Source organism: Aphis gossypii, chromosome X (genome assembly GCF_020184175.1).
Source record: "Aphis gossypii isolate Hap1 chromosome X, ASM2018417v2, whole genome shotgun sequence".
Lineage (NCBI taxonomy): Eukaryota > Metazoa > Arthropoda > Insecta > Hemiptera > Aphididae > Aphis > Aphis gossypii.
In genome coordinates this window covers 47536933-47563026 of record NC_065533.1, presented here as the reverse complement: position 1 = coordinate 47563026, position 26094 = coordinate 47536933, and the positions used below count along the sequence as shown (strand labels likewise).

The 26094-nt window shown below is 26.5% G+C and overlaps 1 protein-coding gene across 2 annotated transcripts in view; it reads right to left on the bottom strand.

Moving 5' to 3' along the window:
• Nucleotides 1–26094, bottom strand: part of LOC114132148 (carbonic anhydrase-related protein 10) — a 181411-nt gene that overhangs the window by 13500 nt on the left and 141817 nt on the right. For both annotated transcript variants that reach the window (XM_050205835.1, XM_050205836.1), the window contains exons 7-8: nt 3798–3864; nt 3193–3347 (exon numbers count right to left, since the gene is read on the bottom strand). In XM_050205835.1, the coding sequence (XP_050061792.1) occupies nt 3193–3347; nt 3798–3864 (222 nt within the window). The remainder of the gene's footprint in view (nt 1–3192; nt 3348–3797; nt 3865–26094) is intronic.

The window sequence follows — 26094 nt, the reverse complement described above, 5'->3', positions numbered from 1 at the left end:
TATATTGTGCAGACACTCGGTCCGCCGCCTCGACACCGTTCGTCGTATAAAAATATGATATTTTATTTCGCAATAACACGCGGCGGCGGCCGTATAAATAATAATATTTGTTATAATGTGATGTGAAATATGCGAAATGAACTTTGGACACGACCTCGAGTCCGGTCGGCTGTGGGTTTTTACGATGGCGGGCCCGATACGCACACACAGAGATAATATAGTGTACAATGACATGATAACAACGTAATAATTTAATAATATCGCCGTATTAACATATAATTATAATATTATACATTTTGTTAAATAAAATATAAAATATATATTTACTATCGTGGTCAGAGATATCAACGAAATATGTGCTGACGGCTGTCGGACGGGACGCGACGATTTCCGCGAAGCGTTAAAACAGGGGTGGTTTTCGGTGGCGAGCGGCCCGGCGATGGCGTGCTGGAAACGATTCGGATCATAACCGCGTTTGCGTGGTTCCGGTCGGTGGCGTGGCGAAGTGTTTAAATAATTCGGGTAAATAATTTCTAGGAATACCCGACCATCTAACACCGGTCGTTTTCCGCCAATCCCATTCGCGCGTATACGTTTTAATAAATCGTTTACCCGCGTTTTGTATTCACTTTCTGCATTTACTTTCGGCGCGGCGTTACAGCAACGCCGTGTTTTCGATTAATATAAACCAACAACGGCTGCTGACGTACACCGCTATACTGCAATAGACTACTCGTAAAGCGATCGTACTTGCAGTATTCGTTAATTTAATATTTTTATTGCCGTAATCGAGTTGGTGTATCTTTGTACAACTCTCGCCAACTGCAAAAGAAATAATCAAGAAATGCGCCCCCCCCATTACCAGGTCACCCGCGGTATATAACGATTATAGTCGATCATGAATTTTAACACGTGTATTTATGCAATTATATTACCTATATAATATAACAAAAATATTGAAAAGTTCGTTATCATATTTTAATAATTATTATTGTGTGTACTTCGCACTAAAATCGCTTTGATAAATCATGGAATTCGAAAAAAACAAAACGATGTGTTGTTTAACTGATGTGTTATATCGAGTAGACCGTAATGCATGAATAATATTTGTTTGTTACAACAATCGTAGTGTCTATGTTTACGTTGATGTATATAGCTTATAGAGGGAGATATTTGACATTAATAATAATGATAATATGAAAAACCAATAGAAAAATGATGATAGTTATTTTAAACGTCCATTTGACTTAATTTAAACGACGCAAGATTCGAATATGGTTAAACAGATCATTTGAAAATAGAATATATCTTAAGATTTAGTTATGATGGGAAACGAAATTAACATCGAATGTTTCGATATTATATCGAACTTTATTTATCTCTTCATTTCTCGATTACGCAGTTGAGCGGCTAAAGAAAACTCTAAATACGTATTATAGTATAGAAAACAGATGCTCTCCTAAAGCGTAGTGTTCAACTTTGGAAATCGATAAAAAAAAAAACCCAATTGTCTTACGTGACAGGTGTCCGAACCGATAGCTGTTGTCGCGGGTTATCGACAAAAACAACATCACTTGAACGCGCTGCAATGCATTTGCCGACCGGCTTGTAATATAATATTATCATGCAAATCGTGCAAAGTGCTCTTAATTTGTTGCCACGCACACTCCGTACTCATATTACTCGGTAAGTACTCCACGTAAAGTCTTAAATTAACGACATCGTCTCTAGTTCAATTTATTATCATATCGGATTTTGGGCGTGAACCGTTTGCCCGGACCGTTGTTGACGTTTACCCGACAATTGACATGTTTTTACAGTCTCGTCCGATAATCTAACTTGCTAAACGTCGTACCTTTAAGTGCGGCGAACCGCGCTAATGACTCCACGAACGCCGAGACGCCAATTTAATCAAACCGAGTACACCGATCGTATACCTAACGTATTAATACAAGTAGTTTTTTTTCTTTATTTCTACAGTCGTGCAGCGGTGATACTTCACATTTTATTTAAAGAGATTTGTCTTATAAATAATATAATAAATAATAATAAAATAAATAATATATGTATGTATATATTATAATATAATCTGAGATTTTTCCACTAAAATAGGTACATTAACCTTATTGGTTATTTGTTAATCGTTGAGATATTATTATTTATTAGTTTCTATAGAATGTCAATTTATTTTTTGCGTAAAATTAATTTAAAATATTGTACTAAATAAAATGCATACTTTCAAATTTGAAAATATAGTATGAAAATGGAGTTAAACGGGGAAACCGAATGCCAATAATATGGTGATAATCAAAATCTTTCATTTCAATATTATTCAAACCAAAATGTTGTGATTAATACTAAGAGTTGGTACATCGAATTAATGATATGAAGAATATTATATAAAACTTGGTCCACGTGCAATACGTATCACTAGGAGTAGATCATAAAGTAGTAATTTGAGTAAAGGGTAAGTAGAATTATTTTTAAGATTTGGTGTTACCCAGAATAAAGAAGTTGATCTGCTAAGCGTGGTGCATCAATACGACCAACTAGCAGTGTAGATCCACTCTTTAATTTACAAATTACTAAAAGGTTTAAAACTCTTCATTTTATTATTGTCCATGTTATTACTTCTGTCTACAACTATCATCGTAGACCAAAATTGTATGCTTTTAAAATTTTTTAAGTATGATGAAATTGTGCACAAAAAACCTTGCAATATTCCACTAAATATACTTTTTAAATTCATGAAACAATTAAGGTGCAATGAAAAAAAAAAACAAATACTTGCAGGTAATAAATAGTTAAGTTAATTATATAATAAGTGATGAAGAATATTTGTATAATATGGTTGGACTCTCATAGCATTCTAGAAATTGAATAAATAGCAAATTTGTATAAAATTATATCGTTCGTATAATATGTTCAATAAATGACAACTACTTTTAAAATGTAAATATTATTAAAAAATATATACTTTTTAATAATTATTAAATATTATTTTCTGTGCTGATCAGAAAATATTAATAATATATTTATCGCTATATTTAAGTATTTTGTAAAAAGTTCTACATAGAATAGACTATGATATACTGTTAATAACAATGTACAAAGCACAACGTCAATGAAAGTATTATCAGATGTGAAATGATTTAAATGTTATGTAAAACAGGAACATTGTATAGTACTCACTTGTTGTTTAGTGATGTAGATTGGTTTGTTTAGTATTAACCAGGTAACGGTTTCGTGACACGCGGGAACCGTAGTAGAGCCGTCGTACGTCATGTAGTAATGAGTGGCAGGCAACAAATCGGCGACTGACAATCTCTTCACAGGAACTTCGTCGCCTAAATAACAGATACAGTACTTATGAACTGTGCAATCGCATTCAATTATGGGGAGTGAATCGTTAAACACAGTAAAGTAAATATTTTACGATTTTCAAGTATCTAAATGCATAAGTTCCAATTTCATGATGCGTATATTAGTGATATTACTTGTTATTTATGTACCGTAAAGTCAGCTACAAGGTACCTATTATACGCAGATGCGTAAATAGCCTAATACACGGTATGCCAATGGACCTGAATGTAGTCCACTGTACATATATTAAAAATATTAAAAATCAATTTCTATTAGTAGGTATAAAATATTTGGATTTTTCGGAATATTCTTATTTCTATTGAAACTACGCTCTGAATATGCGAAGTGTTTGATCGAAATTTTTTGAGTTTGTTTATATTTTATAATATTATTGATGATAAAAAATATTTCGTAAATTTTATTTTTTTACGTACCGCTATATTTGATCATGTCCAAATGATCAGTGAGTATCCGTAATTCTGGATTTGATAAATCTCCAAGCTGTAAAAAAAAAAAACAAATAATGAAAATAATGAAAATAGTAAGAATAATTGAATTATGTTTTGTGTTCATAACACTAATAATTTATTAAAATATTTTTTTTACACTTAAATTGCTTAAAAAATTTTTCTCATACATTTTTTTCAACCCAAATTGTATGATGTTTCTCAATACCAAGTATAAAATTACGTTGAAAACATTTTATATTTCAAGTAATACTCAGTAAATCGAAATATATTAAGTATATTGTATTTGTATGACACTAAATTAAATGAAAAATTCGTGAGTTTTAATAAGTGTTCATGTCGTATGCGGTCTAATAACATGTCAACAGATAAGAAAATACAAACGAGGGTGGATATTAAGGATGGATAAATCGACCGTAAATTAAAGACTTAAGCGATGTGGAAAATTATAATTTCAACAATAGGAATTAAAAAAAATAATTGAAAGATTTGTGGGTTTTCGATAAGTGTCAAAAGGAAAATAATGGTATTATTGTGCTATCATATTTTGTAGTAAAAAAAAAAGAGATAGGTTTATATGAGGTTATAGTAAGAAAAATTGAAGTTAGAACCGAAATCCATTGGGATGAATGGCTTGTGTAAAAGACGACATTAATAGGTACGAAATGTTACATTCAAAAGACTGTGAATCATTATCATGGATTACTATTGTATGCGTTGAATGTTCACACACGCACTGAAAATTGCAAGTTTAACTCGTTGATATTATGAAATAGTAATAAAAAAAATAATTGCATGAAATCAATTTATTTTACACTATAATGTTTAACAAACAAATTCTGGGTATGATACTTTAAAATGTTTTTTTTTCAAGTTTAGATATTATATTGAGTAAGATAAAAGTAAAATGAATAATTAAAATATGAAATGGTAAATTAACGAACACACATCGATATAATAATTAAAACATAATGCAATAAATAATATAATATGTTAATCTAATTAAAAAGAGTAGTTCTTTTAGGTAGGTCACTGATGACTCGTGAAAACATGTGGGTGGTAACATTTGACAAGAATATTCTTTAATAAACTTACACTAGTATAATAGCATAGTATGTGCAATAGCAAAAATATAAAGTAATGACACAGTTAAGAGACTTAACCAACGTAGTAATAATATAATATACGTTAATAGATATTGTGTTATTATTTTCGTACTTGTAGAAAAAACTCAATACATAATACGTATCAAATTGAACGTATTAAAGTGAGGTACCTACATAATATGCCGTTTTGTAAAAGGTCATCATGGATAATGTTTTATATTAACGTCACATGAAAATTAAATTGACGACCGACCACTTAAAAAGACCGAATACTCGAAATCGAAGTTTACATTTGTATTATAAGTATGACTATCATTTTATATACTTAATACTGTACTATTATAGATAATTCATTATTATATTATTGGTAAATAATGATATTGATTTCGTGTCAATATATTGTACAGACATTTGAGAGTTGTTGATTATAACATAATAGTTATAGTGTTTTTCCAATAGTAATATTATTATAATAATGATCAATAAATTGTACACTGCAGTAATGTGAGTACCTATACATATAGTATTATTATTTTTCAATGACATGTTTAAGAGTTTCATTTGGAGCTTTGGGTTTGACGCTGCGCTCGTTATTTTCTAGTGCGTTATTTTTTTTCTAAGAACACTGTTTTCTGCAGTTGCGAAACAAATAACACGACATGAAAATGTTTTTGGAATTAGATAGTTTTATTGTTTTGAAACACATCTTTAATAATATACTAGTAAACGTATATTTTAACGTGAATTATTATTTTAAATTTAAAACTGCACGAATGTTTTCAACATCAAATAATGTATGGAATTATTAATATAAAATCATAAACGATACTATTAATGGGTTATGAGTGATCGAAGAAACTTTTTCTTTTTGCGTTCATTATCATTCATTATGATTGATTTGTACAAACCATTCAAATAAATATAAATATTTTGGATACAAATTACAGAAATGTGATTTGTAAAATGAATATATTAATTAGTGAACATAAGCTTTAAAGTCATGGATTTTGTAATCGAATAAAAAAAAAAAAAAAAAAATGTCAAATTGTATTGTATTATGTTTGCAAAAGTCAATAAGCAATATGTTTTTCTTTAAATAAAAATAATAATAACTTATAAAGTTATACCAATTCAATAAATAATATTTTAACTAAATGCAGTCGATATCAAAATTTTAGAATGAAAATATTATATACTCGTGCACTATGGGCACTATGACTTAATAAAACCTGTAAGTATATGAACTAATCGGGCAAAGCTTGATTAATAATCTATAGATAAGGTATACTATACGATTTGTCTATGAAAAGTGATAGCTATACAGTTAATAAGATAATTAATATTGAATTCATTGACCTGGCAAATTTTCAAAACTATTCTTGGTTATAAAAGAAGATAATCCCTTGTACCTATCTATGTATAGATCTACTACATCAGTACGATATAATATACGATATTTTCTATTTAAAATATAGTAACTAAACGCATATGATTTTAAAACAGACGTTTAATATTAAATTATACTTTATAAATAAATTTGAAAATAAAATTTCCACTAAAAATGTATACTTTAAAATAAAAATAAAAATAATTTAAATATTCCTTTGGATAGCAGTGTTGGGAATATATAACTAAAAAATATCTAGATAAGATAAGGTAATTGTAGTAAAAAGTTATCCAGATTTTAATAAAGATAACATTAATGGAACTCATCTAGATAAATATGAAGATAATTACCTTTTTTTTGCTTTGATATGTATTTTTTGTATAGATTTATAATGGCACAAAGGTTATGTCATACTTTTTATGATACAGTTCTTAAAAACATAATATACATACAATAATTTATAAATTTTAGTTCGTTAAAAAATAATACCTAACAAAAAATTAAAATTTTGTAAAAAAAAAAAAAAATTAAAAATGTTAATACTTTATGAGTTGTTAATTTGCACTAAATATAATTTAATTATTATTTTTTTTTTAATACATAGGTAAGTATATATTATATTATTGATAATATATTATATGATATATAATATCTGCCTTTTAAATACTAGGTAAGACCATTAACCACAATATATTTAAAATCAAACTCGACATCAAGATTAGAATGTATATTAAAATCTCAAAACAAATAAAAATACTAACACTAACTATAAAATAGTTATAATGCGTTTACACATGTGCGAAACGCGTTCGTATGACAGATGATTTTCGATTTGACGGGCCACGAGCGTCGTCTAGCAATCGATTGAAAATTATTGAAAGTATGACCAAAATGACAACTACCACAGGTGCAGTTAGATGGTGGATATTGCACAGTGATTTCATAAGTTTTATTCGAAGAGTTATGAACGTCTGTTTTTGTAGAACGTATGGACGGTTGGTATATTTGCCGAAACCTGCAGTTGAGGAATAACACGACTATAATCCTCTGAAAAGTTATTAATTTTTAAGTTTTTAACAACACCTTTTGAACTAAAATATACGCAATAATATATTATTATGCTTTATATTGGCATATCTTTTCCCATATCCTATTTAAACATATCTGAAGATTTAGTCGCCATGGTATTATAGATGGTTAACACGTGAAAAGTATAAAAAATCACAATTGCCAAATTGTACATTAATAGTTGTTTTAAATGGTGACCAATGTTCAAAAACTTATATAATTCCGTCATCTAAACTCATTGATTTATGAAACACTTAATGTTACAGATTTCCGATTGGTAGAAATTTTTTTCATCTTAAAAATATTGTCACATAAGGTTTTGTTAGATATAGTCATATAGTTATAAAAAAATGTTATTAAGATAACTATAAGTATAATAAAAAAATAATGTAAAATGTTAATATGACGTGTACCTATACAAGTTTGAGTGGTTGAGCATGTTAAATGTGAGCTTTATATTTACGCCAAGGAAAAATATGTTTTTAAAAACATTTATTGTAAATTATATTCTTTTTTAGACATATTATATTTGTAAATTCAAAATTCATTTTTAGATTAAAATAAAATAATAATAAAAAAAATATAATATAAAAAATAAATTAAATTAACTTCGAAAAATGTAGAAAATATTAAAAGTAAAAATGGAAAATATTTGGCTAAATTTATCTAATCAACTCGAAAAATTTATTTTAAAAAATCGTGAGTATACACAATTTTTTGATGTAATGTCAGTATGAAATAACGTAAAATGTATTCTGAGTTGCAATGGGATTTCACGATTAGCAATTAATAACAAACGGATAATTATTACGATTGTTTTTCCGATTATTAATCACTTAGCGATGTACTGAGCAGTCAACAAATATTTTTCTTATGTTGACCGAATAGAAATACCGGAAACACGGTCGCTCACATTGTTTAATGTGTGTAATCGAAATAAAGGCTCTTAAAACAACATAATATTGTTGCATCATCGGTCGATGTTTTTTGTCCGCAGCAGTCGCGAACTTTTCCGTATTATGTTATAACATATCGTTTTAATATATTATACGGAGTTCCCGAGACCCGTTACTTTTGTCACATATGGCGAAATTCGTGTAGTGTATTGTGAATACGCTGTATGTAATAAACGATGACCATATTTTGACAAATAACACGGGTTTGCATTAATTTTATCTTGAATAATTATAATAATTATACAATGCATAAAACCAAAAGATTAATTAATGAATTATTCAGTGAAGTATAACTTATGTATGACGATTTTTTGTTTGTCATAAATATGTAATATATTTTCATCATTATTAGGGGTAGGGCGTCAAAATATTATTAGAGAGCTTGGAGAATTAGTTATCATCAAATACATAAAACATAATATTGTAAACACTTATTATTCGTCAAGTTCAATTACGTATTAAAATAATATGACTTATACCCGATTAAATAAAAAAAGATAAAGTAGGTGGCTATAGATTATAGATATAACCTAACCGAACCTAATGATTTTGAGTGAAGACGATCTGTCATCCAATTTTTGTATATTTTTTGATAAATTTTTATTAATATTAAAGTAAATTATTTTACTATGTATAAATATTTTAAGTGTTTATGGCTATTTGCTTTTAAGTTAAACCAAAAACTAACATTTTGTCTAAAACTGTTTTTGCGAAAAATTCAATTTTTCCTTATTTTTCGTGGCTATAAAAAAGAACTAAATATTTTTTTTTACTTTTGACTACCTAGAGTATCAACTAAATTAAAATTACACTGGTGACGACAACATAATATATCTGATAAATCAATAGCTGCAGAGAAGTTGTTATTGTGTGGATTTAGTTGTCTGTTATCATATTTTGTATTTAGAAGGGTAGTTATATATATTGAAAATTATTGGCTAATAATTTAAACAAGGTCAGTATTGTTAAAATTAGTTTTTATTTTCTTGGTTAGTTTTTATTGAAAATACTGGTATTAAATTTTTAAATTTTTTCAATTGAGTTTTCATTTAAATTTAGTGTATTGTATGCATATTATACTTAGTTCGGGGTTTTGGATGATGAATTGTACACTATATATAGTTTTATTTAATTTTTTTTTTATAGAAATATCTACATATATTGACAACATTATATGAGGAAACTATAATATTCTTAAGAAATAATAATAATAATAATAAAATGAATGATAAAAAGCATTTTTTATTTTTAGTTAAGGGAAATTAATTATTTTTAATATTATAAATTATAAATAATTATAATTTAGGATCTCATATACTTATACATATTTATAAACTAATAGTTGTAATAGTTGTAATGGTTGACTTTTGTGAAAAAAATATACTATTTTGTTTCTAAATGATGTTTAGATTTATAAAAACGTATTCTGACTGTGTAATTCTTAATTAAAATTTATGTAGATTTTGACTAAAATGGGCAATACAGAATTATTTAATTATGTAGACACGGAATCAGGATTTAAATGGTATTAATGAAATACATTTAAAGTGAAATGTTTGTATTATTCTTTACTAATTGTTTTTTTCATCATTGTACGTTTTATACTAACGTCTTCTAAAGCTATAGAACAACATGATTTTAATTTTAATTTAAAACTTTTGTACTACGTATTATAAAGATGGCAATACCCAATAGGCAATAACATTTTGAAATCTAATGTCAGATAAATATAATATGTACTCGCCTAGACGTATATGTATATTTTAATTTGATAATTAATTACTTTAAAATGAAGACAAATACATTTTGTCTGTAAGCAAATATATACAGCCAGTAGAAAAATATATTATCGATGTTTTTAAAATTTAGTTAACACATATGCGCTTGAGTACAAAGTGTGAACAGTACAAGTGATTTAGTATTTTTTTTGTTTTTGATAAAATTTGTAAAATAAAATGCATTAAATACAGCGATAATCAATAAAATGACATGTATTCCTAGTGTAAATCATTTTATTCGTAATCGACCTAATTTGCTTGAAGGAGTTTCGCTTTATTACAATCCCCATTGACCGTGAATAATATATTATACATAATGATATCTACCGTTAAAAATTATATTTTAAAGTAAAAACGTAAATACCTAGCTAATATTGATAACGCCTAACATACACAGACAGTATCGCTAGTGCTTAGGAATTGATGTTGTACAATATAACCAAATTATTTTGATAAAACATTAACATCTATTGTTTTATAATTACCTTAATGATTATTAATGTAAAACAATAATGATTATTTTGTTTAAAAATGTATTTAAATTGAATTAGAAATTTAAAGTGAGGCTTCATAGTATATACAGTTAAATCGGTCGTTTATTAATGGTAAGTACACAATATAACATATTATTATTATATGCAACGAGTATGCGCGTGTGTACAGATATTGTAACAAATAAGTTGTCCGTCATCGTGATTTATACTATATACCTATCTAGTTAAATGTATGATAACCATAGTCACTATAAAAATAAATATATTTATATAAGTGTGGTAACCATACTATCTTAAGTAATAGAGCTAGAAACTATATTATTGTTAGTAATCACTGATTAGAACGATTTGATAGATTGATTTTACAACGCGAACTTTTCTAATTAAAAAAAATAAAGTTCAACAAATATTTGTATCAATAATTATGGTGGAAAGAGGCTGACATTATTTATCATCAAAACCGAGGAAATATTGCTAAATGCATCATTGTTGAAAAATAATGGGTATTTTGATGTTATTTCTTAGTCAATATTGTTATTGACTAGTTATTAATGTTAATTATTTTTTTATATCTGACGATAACTTACTTATACTATACAATATTATATGAACAGAAATTAACTATAGGGGTGCACATTATTGCTGAGCATTAGGTACATGGGTATATTATATCCCCTCCTCCTCATGAAAATTTCTGTCTACGCCATTGTAGACACTGTCTGTATAACGATTCAGAAATGCTTGGAACAAATTGCACGCCGTATTATGTGTGTTGATATAGCTTTTATCTGGCTTATAATATCAATAATATATCTTTATTTCTAGAATATCTACTACAAAATTCGGACAATTAAATACTTAAATCAACAGGTTGTATTACGTATATACCGATTGAGTGAGCGGCAAGATAAGTGCGGTGGACCAAACGGTTCAAATTACCAATTACTACAGCGAAATATGAAATATTGTCTACGAAACTGTTACACAACCAGCATTGATCCATTAAATAATCAGTTTTGATAGTTAGCGTCCGCATGGTTAAATTGAAAACATGGAAACACCGGATCACTGCTTATCATTAGTATACTTTTTCATCGATTTTCCAAAATTTAATATTTGTATTTATTCGTAATTAATTGACCTCTTACGATTCAAATCTACTATGATTATAATATGATTGTATTATAGTAGTCCGTAAATCTTCAATCAAATGCGTAACTATTTCAAAATGGAGTACAGAAGAAACATTTATACAATGTCAATAAAATATTATATTATACAATTTTAACAATTAAAATAAAAATAAAATAATTATTATAATAGAATTTCGAGTAACCGGTCTATTACTTCTTCAATATTTATAATATCAAATTAATCATCTTGTTCAACATAATATTATACAAAATTGATGATTAATAATTTATTAAAAGGTGATGAACGAAGAATTGTGTAGTTCTTTTTTTTTTAATTTCTTAATGCACAAGTAAAACAATATTTTGTATTGAACATTTACTGACGAAAATTCGAATCTATGAAGCGCTGTATTTGTGCTCACGGCTATGCGAAAATGACGAAATTCGTGTTTTTATATAGTTACTATTCGTTACATTAAAAAAAAACCCCAAACCCTTATTTATAGAGGTTTTATAAACTATTGCCATAAACGTATATGTGTGAAATTGTATTACAAATACGATACAAATATAATATAAATGGTTTATTATTTGGATGAATCAAACAAGTTTTGTAAATAACTTCTGTAAGTCCAAAGGATTAATCTGGCCAAATGTATTTTTTGTGCGTCGTAGACAGGTTTTATTTTAATCAAAATTTCATAGAAAAATCATTGTGCTAATGGTAGTGAAAGTCATTTTGATAAAACATTTCAAGTCTATTTAATCTCGTTACATTGTAAGTTACGTGCAAGTACAACTCGTGTCCATTGTTATATTATTTTTAAGACTATTTTCAAAGAATAAAAGCATTCGAACGGAATACAACTCTTTCTAATGTCACGATACATTTATTGTTTTTCATTAGTTTTTTTTCCTTACCTTTATGAAATGTTTGATATGTATAAATGTACATAATGGATTTTAGGATAGCAAAACATTTTGAAGAATTTACTCTAAATAAAAAAAAACACGACGAACGTCTCACATTTCACATCTTGCAAAATGTATTATAATATACAAACGAATCACTTTCGAAATTAATCAAAAAATTATAATTCATCAACTAGTTTAGTTTTTATTTTACGATTGGATATACATTGAAGATTTAAAATAATTATTTATCCACCCAATGAGGTAACCTTATTGAGGTTATATATATGTTTTTTTTTTAATACTTACAATTCTATTCTATTCTTTCTTTATTACTGAAAATTCGACAGTCGATGGCGGAAAATTGGATACGCAACAGTTGATAGCAGACAATAAATTGATACAAAATCATAAAAAAATCGTATGCTACCTATCTATAGTGAACGATAATCTATCGCAACAACGGTTTAATTTATTTTATCTAAAATAACTTAACTAATGATTTTCTCATTAGTTCCAATTGATATGATCAAAATATTGATTTTAAATTAATACTAAACTTTCACGTAAAAGACTCTATTATTACAAACCACGTAGAAAATGTCTCCTAATTTTATGTAGGATTCTAAATAAATATATCCATACAAAAAAAAAAATAAATATATTCATATATTTTAAATCATAAACAGAAAAAACTAAAAACTAAAACTCACCTTTAGACATAATGTTTTATTACAAGTCATTTAAATTTAAATTCAATTAAAAAAATTATCACCAGTCAACCAATTTCAATTTTTTTTTTCAGTTAAAAATGTAATTGTTGCTAAAATCAATACATATTCTTAATAAATTCTTGTTTGATATTTTTAGAGATTTCAATAATATGTATTTTTTTTTTTTTTTATTAGTTCCTATAATCTTTTTATAATTAATTACAATGATTGATATGAGTTGCTATATATTTGTAACCCTACACAATTTATAGAAATAATATTGTTATGTTATGTATATATTTAATATTTATATAAATTGTTCAACTATAAAATATTATTAATTACTAGTGGCTAATAAAAAAACAAAGGAAGTTTTTTTTTTAAATGCACTATTATTTTTTATTTTTATTATCTTCTGTGCGATTACGCTTTTAGATATACGGAGTACTCCAACATGTTTAGATTTATCGATTGAAAAGAAAACCCTAAAAAAAGGTTATATTACGAAAGTGATTATTTATAATTTTTTTATTAAAATGTATAAATAACCGATTTTAAAAGATTCGACAAAATAAAACAGAATCAACTTAACAAATAAATAAATATAAAAGAGCGGATACTTATTGGGATTTTCTGCAGAGTCATAAATACAATGAAATATTGTAATTTTACAAAATATGGCAATTTAACGCATAATATGTTATTATAATATAATATCTTAATAAAATACTTATCCTTCGTGTAATACATTATAATATAATATTTTATGCTGATTTTATCTTAAGGACTATAGTATAATAATATTGAAAAACAATTTTTCAAAACATTATCATAAACAATGATTCAAACAAAATATATTAACGAATATATTATAAATTTGAAGTAGAGCAGCAAGTTACAAATGTGTGTTGTTTCTACTTCAAATAATACGAAATACCTAGTAGGTACTAATACAAATTTATTTACTTATATTATATATTTATCATACTTTTATGAATAATAAATATTTTAAATAGGATGGTGAAAAAGGCGGTTTATGTTTTAATGACCTGAATATCCCAAAATTAAATTCTTGTTTGTACATCGGACATTATAATAAATATAAAAATAATATTTATACTGAAATTACTAAATACTAAGTACTCTTTATTTTTCCGAAAGCGGATGGAACATTGGAATGGCAATCACGGTAGCACCAATTATGATGGTTATTGGTTAATAACTGATAAGCCAGAACATATTTTTATCTCATATTTCTGATTGTATTTATGATCTATTTGTAATAATAGATATACCATATACTGTTGTAATTTTCAATGAACTACGGTCTACGATGCATGGGGATGTAATGGTAAAACAGTTATTTTTTTTCATGTTAGTGGTTCATAAAAAAAAAAACGGTAGGTACTTACTATTGTACTTATACAAATTTATTCACTTATATTATATATTTATCATATTTTTATGAATAATAATCTATTCTTTTAAAATTATTAAATGTAATATAAATAGATGAACGGTAGTATGGTCAAGAAGTTATTCAATCAATAATTGTGATCATAGTTTTGATATTGAAATTAAATAACATAATACTTAATAATTGTATACAATTGTAAGTTAAAAAAAACCAAGGTCAAGTGGGTTCCGTTCTACTGTACATTAGGTACCAGTTAAATTTATAAATTGTATATTCTAGTTAACTAAAAATAATAAATAAATACATACCAAATTAGCATATCTAGTATTATGTGTCTACTCAATGGAAACCACAAGGAAAAAGACCTAGAAGAAGACCTAGGAAAAGATGGATCAACGTGGTACAAGAAGACTTAAAAACCCTTAGAGTTGTGGATTGGAGAGAAGTAGTACAAGATAGATTTAGGTGGCAAAAACTCTTAGAGAGTAGACAGACTAAAAGAAGAAGAAGTATTATATGTGTCTAGGTAAATGTTCTTGGTGTTCCTCTCAATTTTAAGTTAAGTATTTCAAAATATTTTGTTTTTATAACATTAAAAATGTTAAATTATGGGTTTTATGTTATTTTCTGCGCTCTAAAGTAGTAAAAATTTAAAATTACTACTTGTATTTTTATTATTTTTGTCTTGCTATTTTATTGTTGGAAATTCTTTTTTTTTCATTTTTTATTTTTTAATTAATTCCGTCTTTATATTATCAAGTTAAACTATATACAACTAGTAGATAATAAAGAAATATTATTTTAATCAAAACTTTGTTATAACAATTATTAAGCTTATAGGTTAAGAAAATAAAATGTTATAATACAACATCAATATTTTAAAATTATTCCGTTTTAATTTATTTAACAATTAATTATAATTTAAAAGTGACCAATAATTACTTAAATTTAATGGTATAAACTAATATGGAAATTTAAAAAAAAAGACCGAACAAAATACATTAAAAATATAACATAATTATATTCATCGTTTACACTTTTAAAACTGTGTATTTTTTATATTTTTTTTAACAAACAAATTTAAAATCGAATAAAGTAAATACGTCACAATTTTTGCAATATTATGTGGTAATGAATTAAAGCTATTTGTTTTATACCGTGATAAAAACTTACCATAAGTTAAGTATCACAGAAATAATAATTAACATCTAACTTACAATTATTATGAATGTTTATATATTTACATTATATGAGTAATATTTATGTTTTGTGAGTAAATTATTACAAATTAACAACATGGATTTCGGAGCTATCAATCATAACTAATTTATGTATCTTAAAACAATACATATTATTTTATATTCGTATAGATTTATACGAATTTTAAAAAGCACTTTATAAAGTTAGGGACCAATCATTGTTAGTTTATAAAATAAAATTACATGGATTTAGAGATCTTTTACTTTCATAGTTTAACTTATTTCTAACCAAAGTCAAAGTTGTAAAATAAAAACATTCTGTATCGGAATTCATTAATGCATAAACTAGTGTTCCCCGAGGTAATCACTCATCTGCCTTACTTTTTCATTTTTCATTAGTAGTGTAATTAAGTTCTAAATTACTCGAATTTCTATTATTAGGACACTACCTAGAATTTTTTAAAAAAATAATGTATTCAAGATTCATCGGAACTTCAAGCTAACTTGGATAATTTGTATAAATTACATAACAATAATGGAATGTCCTTATTTATTGACAAATTCTCTATTAATTTAGTATTATATTTTAAAACTTTTTTTTTTTATATTTCAATTATGCTGTTTATGATACAACTCTAGCACATATAAATATTATTAAAGATCCAGAAATTTCATTTGCCAAAAAATTCATACAGATTATATTTGTGATACATTTTTTATGAAACTGGAATTATTAAAACGTATGTGTAGTGATTTTCGTGATAGTTTAGCATCAAAAATGTCATATTATTCTTTAGTGCGTTACCATATTGATTGTGTTATTTTAACTTGACATCCAGATAGTATTAAACAAAATCAAAGTTGATTTAGCGTCCAAAATATTTTTTTAATAATATATTAATTTATCTTTTAAATGTAAATTTAAAAATCGCCCTCATTCAGAATAAATAGTTCCATTAAATAAAAGCTATAAAATGCTAAATGTAAAATAAATTCTTTTTTAAATTACTGCTTAATAGATTTCCCCGAACTTTTAGAACGAATAAACTTCAAGAACCTTAGTAAATTCAATTAATTCTAAAAGTAAATATCCATTTTCTTTATTATCCTACTAATATATTAATGTTAAGTGAAAATTCTATCAATACTTTGGACCTGTCTAACAAAACATAGAAAACTCAAATAATTATTTTTAAAATAGTACCTAATTATCAAAGTTATATTAATTAATTATTTTATTATTAATTTATGTTTCTGCTTTATATATTTTTTTATTTTATTAACCTAACACATTTACTCATAATACCATTATAATATATTTTTCTTAGATTCTAATATTATTATTTCGAAAACAATATTATTATTTTTATATCTGCAATATCCTTTGATTGGCAGATTATTATAATTAATATACATTTACTAATTATTATATTACTTATTACTTATCTGGGTTACATTCATAAGACATAAGACAACGATTTAAATTCCCCACATTGTATCTCAATAATCACTAAGATTTCACTTGAAATTTCTTTACAATGGATTGGCAGTATTTAGTTAATAAAAAATTAAATTTTCTAAAAATCTATTCATCCTCCAATTCTAGTTAAGGCTTCGTTTATTACTCTACAGCACATAATATAGTTTCGAGATCTAGAATTTTAAGGTTTTAGAGATAGGTTTTTTTTTACGTGATAATCTACAGCTCATTTTTCTTATACTAAGTAATTCTATAACCTATATATTATTTGAATTCAAATAATTTCGTTACATATCCGTCAGAAAGTATATGCGCACTTGTTAATGTACCTACGTGAATTTATCTACACTAAGGACAATAATATATATTTTATATATATTATATGCTAGACGTTCCGATATAGTATTGTAAATACATTTAAATAAATAAAAGTCCTGTGCTGGCGACCTCGGTTAACGCACGTATTTACGATTTAGATATCTGTGTAAAGATAATAGTGTTATTATAATGTTTGTCGTTTGCGGATGGTATCATATGAGAAATGTGGTTTCCGGACGTTAGTCGAGAGATCAGGTTTTTAAACAATATAATATATGGTACGTGATATTTTATAGTATTATGACGATTTTCACAAATACGAGATTATCATCGTCGGAAAAATCTAATAACAATAATAATTGATTGACGTAATCAGAGACTGGAATCGACCCGATAAGAACCTATTTAAAGTTGACGTACTTAACGAATTTCTGCTTTAAGAAACTTTGATTTTCATCATTTAAATTTTTTATTTGTTATTATTTTTATTGAATCATGTTATAATTGCATTTGACCTATACACAAAATCGGCTTTCATGGAAACAGAATTTTTTTTCTAATAATCTTCGGATCAAAACCAATAAAAAATGAAAATAGTTCTTGTTCCTGATCGGAAAATGAGATGGAAGTATATTATAATAAATCCAAATCTAATATAAAATAAAATGTACACATATTAATATGTGAAGGAAGTAAGGTGAAATAGAAGTTCTTCCTTTTAATTAAAATGCGTAATCGTTTTTGCAGCATAGAGAAAATCACGACTAAATCTCGCTCATTGTTCAAAAACTAAATAATAATAAATCAAATTTCAGGATATGTTTCCAGTACGAATCGAGTGCGATGTTTATTCCCCATTACTCACGTATCTCTGTTGTATTTCTGTTTGGATCGAAAGAATGCGTACACGATGAATACTTAAAACTGTTGCTACCCTCCACCCAAGTCGTCTTTCCACCCTGTTTTTTGCACGTCCCACGAGAAAACGCGATTTCGGACAGGATCATAATGCCGGATGATTTTTTTTTATTGTTCCGTGTTTTTTCACCACGTACGATTTTATTGAAAACTTTTTGTGTTTCCCAGCGTCTTAACGGTTTCCAGCCCGGTAAAACACACCTCGCGTTTCAAAACGCCCGAATCGATCGCTATCTGCGATTACGCACGTATTACATAATAATAATATTTGTGTAGACGTAGTGTAATAATTTACCCAGGTACACATATTATGTGTATATATAAATGTAGTTCGACGCAAGGGCTAACGTATGTTGATAAGATCCGAGGTGGGTGACTAATAAAACAACAACTTTGTCTTTAAATTCAACTAAAACGCTTGGGTAAAGCAAAAACATAAATAGAGAGTGTTTTAACGCTTTGCTTGTCCTATTTTTTATTACATAAAGGTCGTAAATGTTAATGGTCATTTGATAACGTTTTTTTCTAGCTATTGGTATGGGAGCACACGTTTTCGTTTTCACACAAATGTAAATTAACACCGAAAACTAAAAAAATTTCTAATCATATATATATTTAACACAATTTATTTCAGTTAAATGTCTGTGAATAAAATTAAAAAATATTAAAAACCAATATACATTGTGGCTTTAAACTTATAAAATATCTGATCACTATCATCTGAAGACATAAAATATATTATATTGATCTTAAGATAATGATGAAAACTTCAGTTGAATAAAAAGTGTGTGAAAAAAAGTGATGTAAACATATCAATATTATTTTTATTTTTTAACGTATAAATTAAAATATTCAATTAATGAAATTTGAATGAATAGTTAATTATTAGGCCCTAACACTAAAATTTAGGTCTTATTAGATTTTTTTTAAGTTTTTAAGTAACACGGCGTAATATCTAGGCAAAATAGGTACATTGAGACGTAATATCTATTCAAAACACAATATTATTATTTAATATTAATCATATTATTATATTATCCTACTTATAATGTACCTATTTAAAAGGTGTACAAATATCACTATTGACTGTATACATCTCAAGGAAATCGTATAACTTGTAAAGAATTTTTAACATATTATTAGAATGTGCTTAAACTTTAAAAGTCGAATTTTCAATAAATTATAAAATAAAAAAATTAATGTGAAAATATAAGCATTACTATTATGGCAACAATAATTAATTATAATTATAAAATGCAATATTATTATCTAATATTTCGATGTATTTTAATAAGATGAATTCATTTTTTTTCCATCGCAGTCGAGATCATAGACAAAATATCATGATATAAATTAGACACGATATACATTTCAAAAATCGTTCTCTTAATTATTCTTGAATTTGATCACTCGAAATGTTTAAAATGCATTATTTCAATAATTTATACTGAGCGAATAACACACCGTAACATTGTACAACCGTTTGCCGGGGTGGCTGCAGAATGAGCTGAATATTCGACCACACCCGGTCGGGTATTTTTGTCGCTATTAATTATTATATTGGCTTCGACCACCGATCGTAATACAATATTTTTATATTTTTTTATAAGCTATAAAAAACCAAAACCAAAAAAAAAAAAAAAAAATATATATAAATGAATGAATGACATATTCATTTTAATTAACTTTTATATTGATCGTCCCATGTTGTTTTATTGTTGTTATTTTGATACACATACATACACACATATACTCGCACATATACATACACAGTATTAGTTTCGTAACGCTTAATTTTAATATGGTAGGCATTCAGATTATACTTTTCTATTGTTTTTACACAATGTTTTACCTCCCTACACGTAAAAATACGTCCGTTTTGCGCACTCCGGATTACGGCAAAAAATGCAAATGCTGTACAATATTAAACGGGTAGGCACAATAATTATTATCGATAACAAATTAAAGCAAAACGAATTATATTCTTTATGTGCACTCTGGGGGATGGGGGAAATAGTCACGATTTGTTTTGATATAATTTTACGTCCAACATAAACAACGTATGAAATAATATTAATTTTAGTCTCGTTGATTATTATTATTATTATTTTTTAATAAGGACCACAGATTTAAAATATAAAATAATATGTTTTACTGATTATTGTTTTTACTAAATAAAAAAATAATAATCGTAAATATTATTATTAATGATTGGTAAGTAAATTTAAATGTGTTTTAAACACTTAATAATTAAAGACAGTAAAACTATTGACTGAACTCTTACTATACAACCATAGGAATTAAAAAATAAATACCTATAAATTTATATATATTTTTATATACGTAGATACTATATCCTAAGTCCTAATCATAAGTCGTAAATTAAAATACATTATTTACAGAAAAAAAAAATACATATGACGTTAAATTTAACTCGAGGATAATTTTTATTAGGATTAATATACTTAGAAAGTATACAATTTTAGTCCTTATAAAAAAATAATGTTGTCATTGTTAGAAAACAAGATTCGTTTGTTTATAAACATTTGAATTGAAACATGTAAAGTATAAAATGGATTATTTTATTGTTAACTACGAGTTATTTTTATTAAAAAAAAAAAAAAAAAATCATTAATTCTAATAACGTAATATTTTGCCTTTTTTTCCTCCTTCGGCTAATAGTTAATAAGAAATACGTATCTGTTGAATTAATAATCTCGCATAGAATACAGATGAGCACTCACATAATGTGCATTAAGCTTATTGTTGATTTTAGATTTAACTTTATAAATAATTTCGTTCTTAAGTTCTGAAACTTAAAGACTTAATGTGTTTGTAAGACATTGTTTCTACAAAATTAATAACTTCAAAGTTAAAATTATTATCCTTTTAAATCTACAAAAACATCATAATATACATATATATAATTATACACTGCACATACAAACACATTAAAATCTTGTTAAAACTTTCAGTTTCGATGTTATAATTCTCGTGTGGTAGCATTTAATAGATCATGGGAAATTCGGTTTCTCAAGTGCTCAGAACTTATAGCTATAAATTAAATAATTGCTGAGTTTAATGGGCTATATAACATTTTCATTTCCACTGAGCGATTCACGACAATACTAAATTGGTATCCGGGTTTGTATAAGATATATTGGTACAAACATGTAGGTACTGAAAACTTCAGTCAACACATTCATATTTTATAGTAACACGGAGTATGTATGATGTTATGTTATAATTACAAATCATTATGTATTTTATGAAAGTATCTATTAGTATAATATTATCCTTGTAAAATACGTAAAACGCTTTAACTTCATTAGCTTTTTTTTTATCAATAAGTAATAAAAGTTTTTATAAACTATCAGTCAAGAATCAAGATAACGTTTTTCACTACTCGGAAAATGACTATCGCACACGCACATCACTATTGCATTATTTTTTTACTCATCAAATAATAATAATTGAAGTATTCAAAAAAAAAAAAAAAATACGTATAATATATTTAAAAATGGATTTTCTTAAAAATACAACGTTGTAAAATTAAAGCGTTCATAAAATGATATTGTTTTAAGCGCAACTAGGTGAGTGGGGTAGTGAAGGTGCTCAGCACCCCAAAATTTACGTACTCATAACACTCTCAAGATAAATTAACCTTCAAGCCCGTATAATATAAATTTTAAATGAATAGATAATAATGATGTGCGTTACACTTTAAAATGAGTTAAGTGACATGAACTATCAACTCCAATACAAAAAATATAACCACAGCATACATAAACTCATAAGACATTTTGTAACATTTTCACTTATTTCTAATATTTTGTAAAATGTTTATATTTTGTTGTCAAATTGCATACTAACCTATTTAACCACAGATAACTACTCTTAATTATTACAAGCTCTACTTTTGATTAAAAATGCTGAGTATTGGAAATGATTAATACAATGCATGAATATCAGTTATACAATATCATTTGTACGGTAAAAGCAACAAAATATAAAATTTATAAAAATAAAAACTTGCATTGGACCACATTATTATTCCGTAGTAGCGTCTCCTGAATTGTTCGGTGAATAGGTTAATCGAATACGATATATTATGGTCAAGGACCCATACATTTTCCAGCTATGACTTTTGGCAGTTAATTTAGCCAAACACAAAACAGTATGTAGCAATCACGGTTCAATGGAACTACCACCGTGTTCAAAACGATGACACGGATACGATTGTTGACGATGACCTATCATAATACATCGGATTGGTTGCATGAATGTCATCAACACCAGAACGTCGTTAAATTGCAGTAGAACGTGTGAAGGTGCAGCGTCTATGATAATTATCAGATTATAGTGTTCAGAGTTTCGAAAATTTCCATCCCGAAAGATAATCGATTCCACGTGTAACATAATAATAATACCCAATATACAGTATCTGCATGTGGGCGTCAGTATATAGTCGATATTTATTTATGTAATTTTTTTTCGGTCAAATAAAATCAAACGATCACGAGCCGGAAGTGGTCTGCACTGGAGGGGTGGCATCGGTCGGTGGCGCGGAAGGGTCCGATAGTTTAAAGCGTTATTTCCGGATCGGCGGTTTTAACGTGTCCTGTCTGTGCAAATTCGCCACCCGTAGCTCAGTCTCGCCTCTCTTCCACTCACAGACCACCCATAATCGTCCGATATGTCCTGTCATCGTAAAGGTGCACGCAAAATCAAAAATGTACAATCCATATTAATATTATAACAGCTACTATTGATACACTAGTTATATGTGTACTACACTTGCACGCTTATTAATTGTATATGTATCTAAAATGTGATACCGTAAGCCTGGCCGATCGATTGCAATGACGTAAAATTATATGCTCTGGATCACGACCAATGGAAAATGATACATAAAAATTATCAAATAAATTATTAGGTATAATATCATAATATGGTTCATCTTAATTGAAATTGGATCCGTGAAAGACTGTCTCGGTGGTAATAGTAAATATGTATTACGTTTATTTATAAAAAATAGTGGCTGATATAGTTACATTTACATATGAAAAGTTTTATTTTTGGGAACATAATATTCAAGATGGCGGGTGTTTACTGTTTAGTGTTATAAAGAAGAGAAAAGCAATACTAAGTTGGTAATCTGTATCACCCTTGAATTGAGTGAGGGTGATTAGGATCGTAACATGTGATGCGTACATGTATAATATTGAAACAAAATAAAGAAATCTTATTAATCGAAGAAAAATAAGGAATTTTAAAATGAATGCAGTTTGGGAGAAGCATCTATTTTACTTATTTACCTTTGCTTTCAGATAAGCAAGTTGAGAGCAATTATGTGGCTAGTGCCTTCATAATTTTTTTTATAAATGCATAGTAAACGACAAGAATTTACATTGAACGCGCTATAAAAGATTAATTTTAGTTTATAATGGTATTGGTGGTTGCTACGGTATAAATGCATGTTATTCCGAAACAGAACATCATATACTAAAGCATAATGAAAATACTGCTGATTATTTATATTGTATACCAAACATAGACACGTTCAATAATATCAAGAATTTTTAGTCCACAATAATAACAAGATATTTTTCTATGTAAATGAAATGTAATTTTTATAACAAAAACTATGCCTATAAGGTACTGACTGCGTTTCTGACACTTTTGATCTTAAATTCAATGATAAATTATAAAGACAATCGAACAACAAGATCCATAAATCGGAAAAGTACTGATTCTGAGTATTGAGAAATAAATTCTAAGTATATGTTAAAATACTGCTTTTGTATTTTTACGATTTTAATTTTGGTTTCTATATATGGCTTGAAGATAAATAATAATACGAACCGTGCTTTATTACAAACGCATAGAAATTGTTCTTATAACGGAAACCCATTTCACCAAATATTCTTTCGTCCATACTCTTGGTTAAAAATTGTTAAAAATCAATCAGCCGGACAACACAGTGCATGGTGGAGTGAATATTCTAATTAAATCGTCGATAATTTTTCATTCACTTCGATTTTTTTTGTCAACCTTAAAGCCAAAATTAACACGTTTAAGTCCAGATATTACAGATTTTTAGTTGTTAAGATTTTTAATAGCTTTAATTGTATAACTAATTTTCTAATCTTTCTCCAAAATAGGCAGTCTTTAAAGAGCAAATAAAAAAAATATGTAATTATAAAATTTCAAATTAATCAATGAATATTTCTGGCGGTAGTTATATCATTACTGGGTGTTTATTAACCCGATAAAACTAGACTTTAAGTCCTCCTATCCGATATTTTTCAACTTCATCACAATATAATCTCTCATGTTAACTCTAATGTCTTGGTTCATTATTTAAACACCCTATTTCATTCATTGTCTTATCCTATTAAATATTTCACACTAAGTGGTATCAGATTTTCCATAAACAAATATTCTTTCAAAAAATTATGATTAAAATAAGAATAAAACGCTTTATAGTTTATACATATAATTACAGAGAGAATATTTACATATTTGCATATATTTTAATCTATTTAATTTTATTGTATACTTAGTAAGTACTAAGTACAAATGAAAATTCATTATGTTTGTGATAAAATGATTACAATATTAATTGGCATATAATTCGAAATTATTGGATTTAAAGATAATATATTTAGAGTTAAAAGTGCACAGTTTGAATATTTATTGAACATTGAGCACTTAAATAAATATTTTTGTAAATCAAGATTGATAATTATTTAATTCAACTGTGATTTTTCATAATCACGTAAAGACTTCTTTTTTTATAGTATTATATTATTGTAGATAGCTAAACTACAATATAATGCAACAAAACGTTTATAAAATTATTTAATATTTCTATTTTTTTGCTATATTATAGATAGTACGTGAACGTGCATATTTTTAAATGCATATTTGATGATTCTTCAATACATTAAAGCCATAATTCATATATATATACATATATTGTGCTTTTGAGCACGAAAACATTAAAACTATTTACCCATTACTATAGTTTATATTATGCATGCACAATCCCGATGTTTGTTAAAACAAATGCATGTATATACAGGGTTATTCAAAATTATTTATTCGATTTCAAATTCTTAAATACATATTTAGATTTTGAGTTATGTGTTACGTATGAACGTATGATACATTAAATAAAATAATAATATTCAAAATTAATATGATGATACGCATGTATGAAATATAGTCTAAGTGGTTTGCCTTGATTACACAAAAAAGTATAGTTAGAACTAAAATTCATATCTTGTAAGTATATTTTGTATAAGTTGACTCCTCTATTTAGGGGTTGATAATAAATAATAATACTGGTTTGTACAGTATCCTTAAAATATCACTAAAAA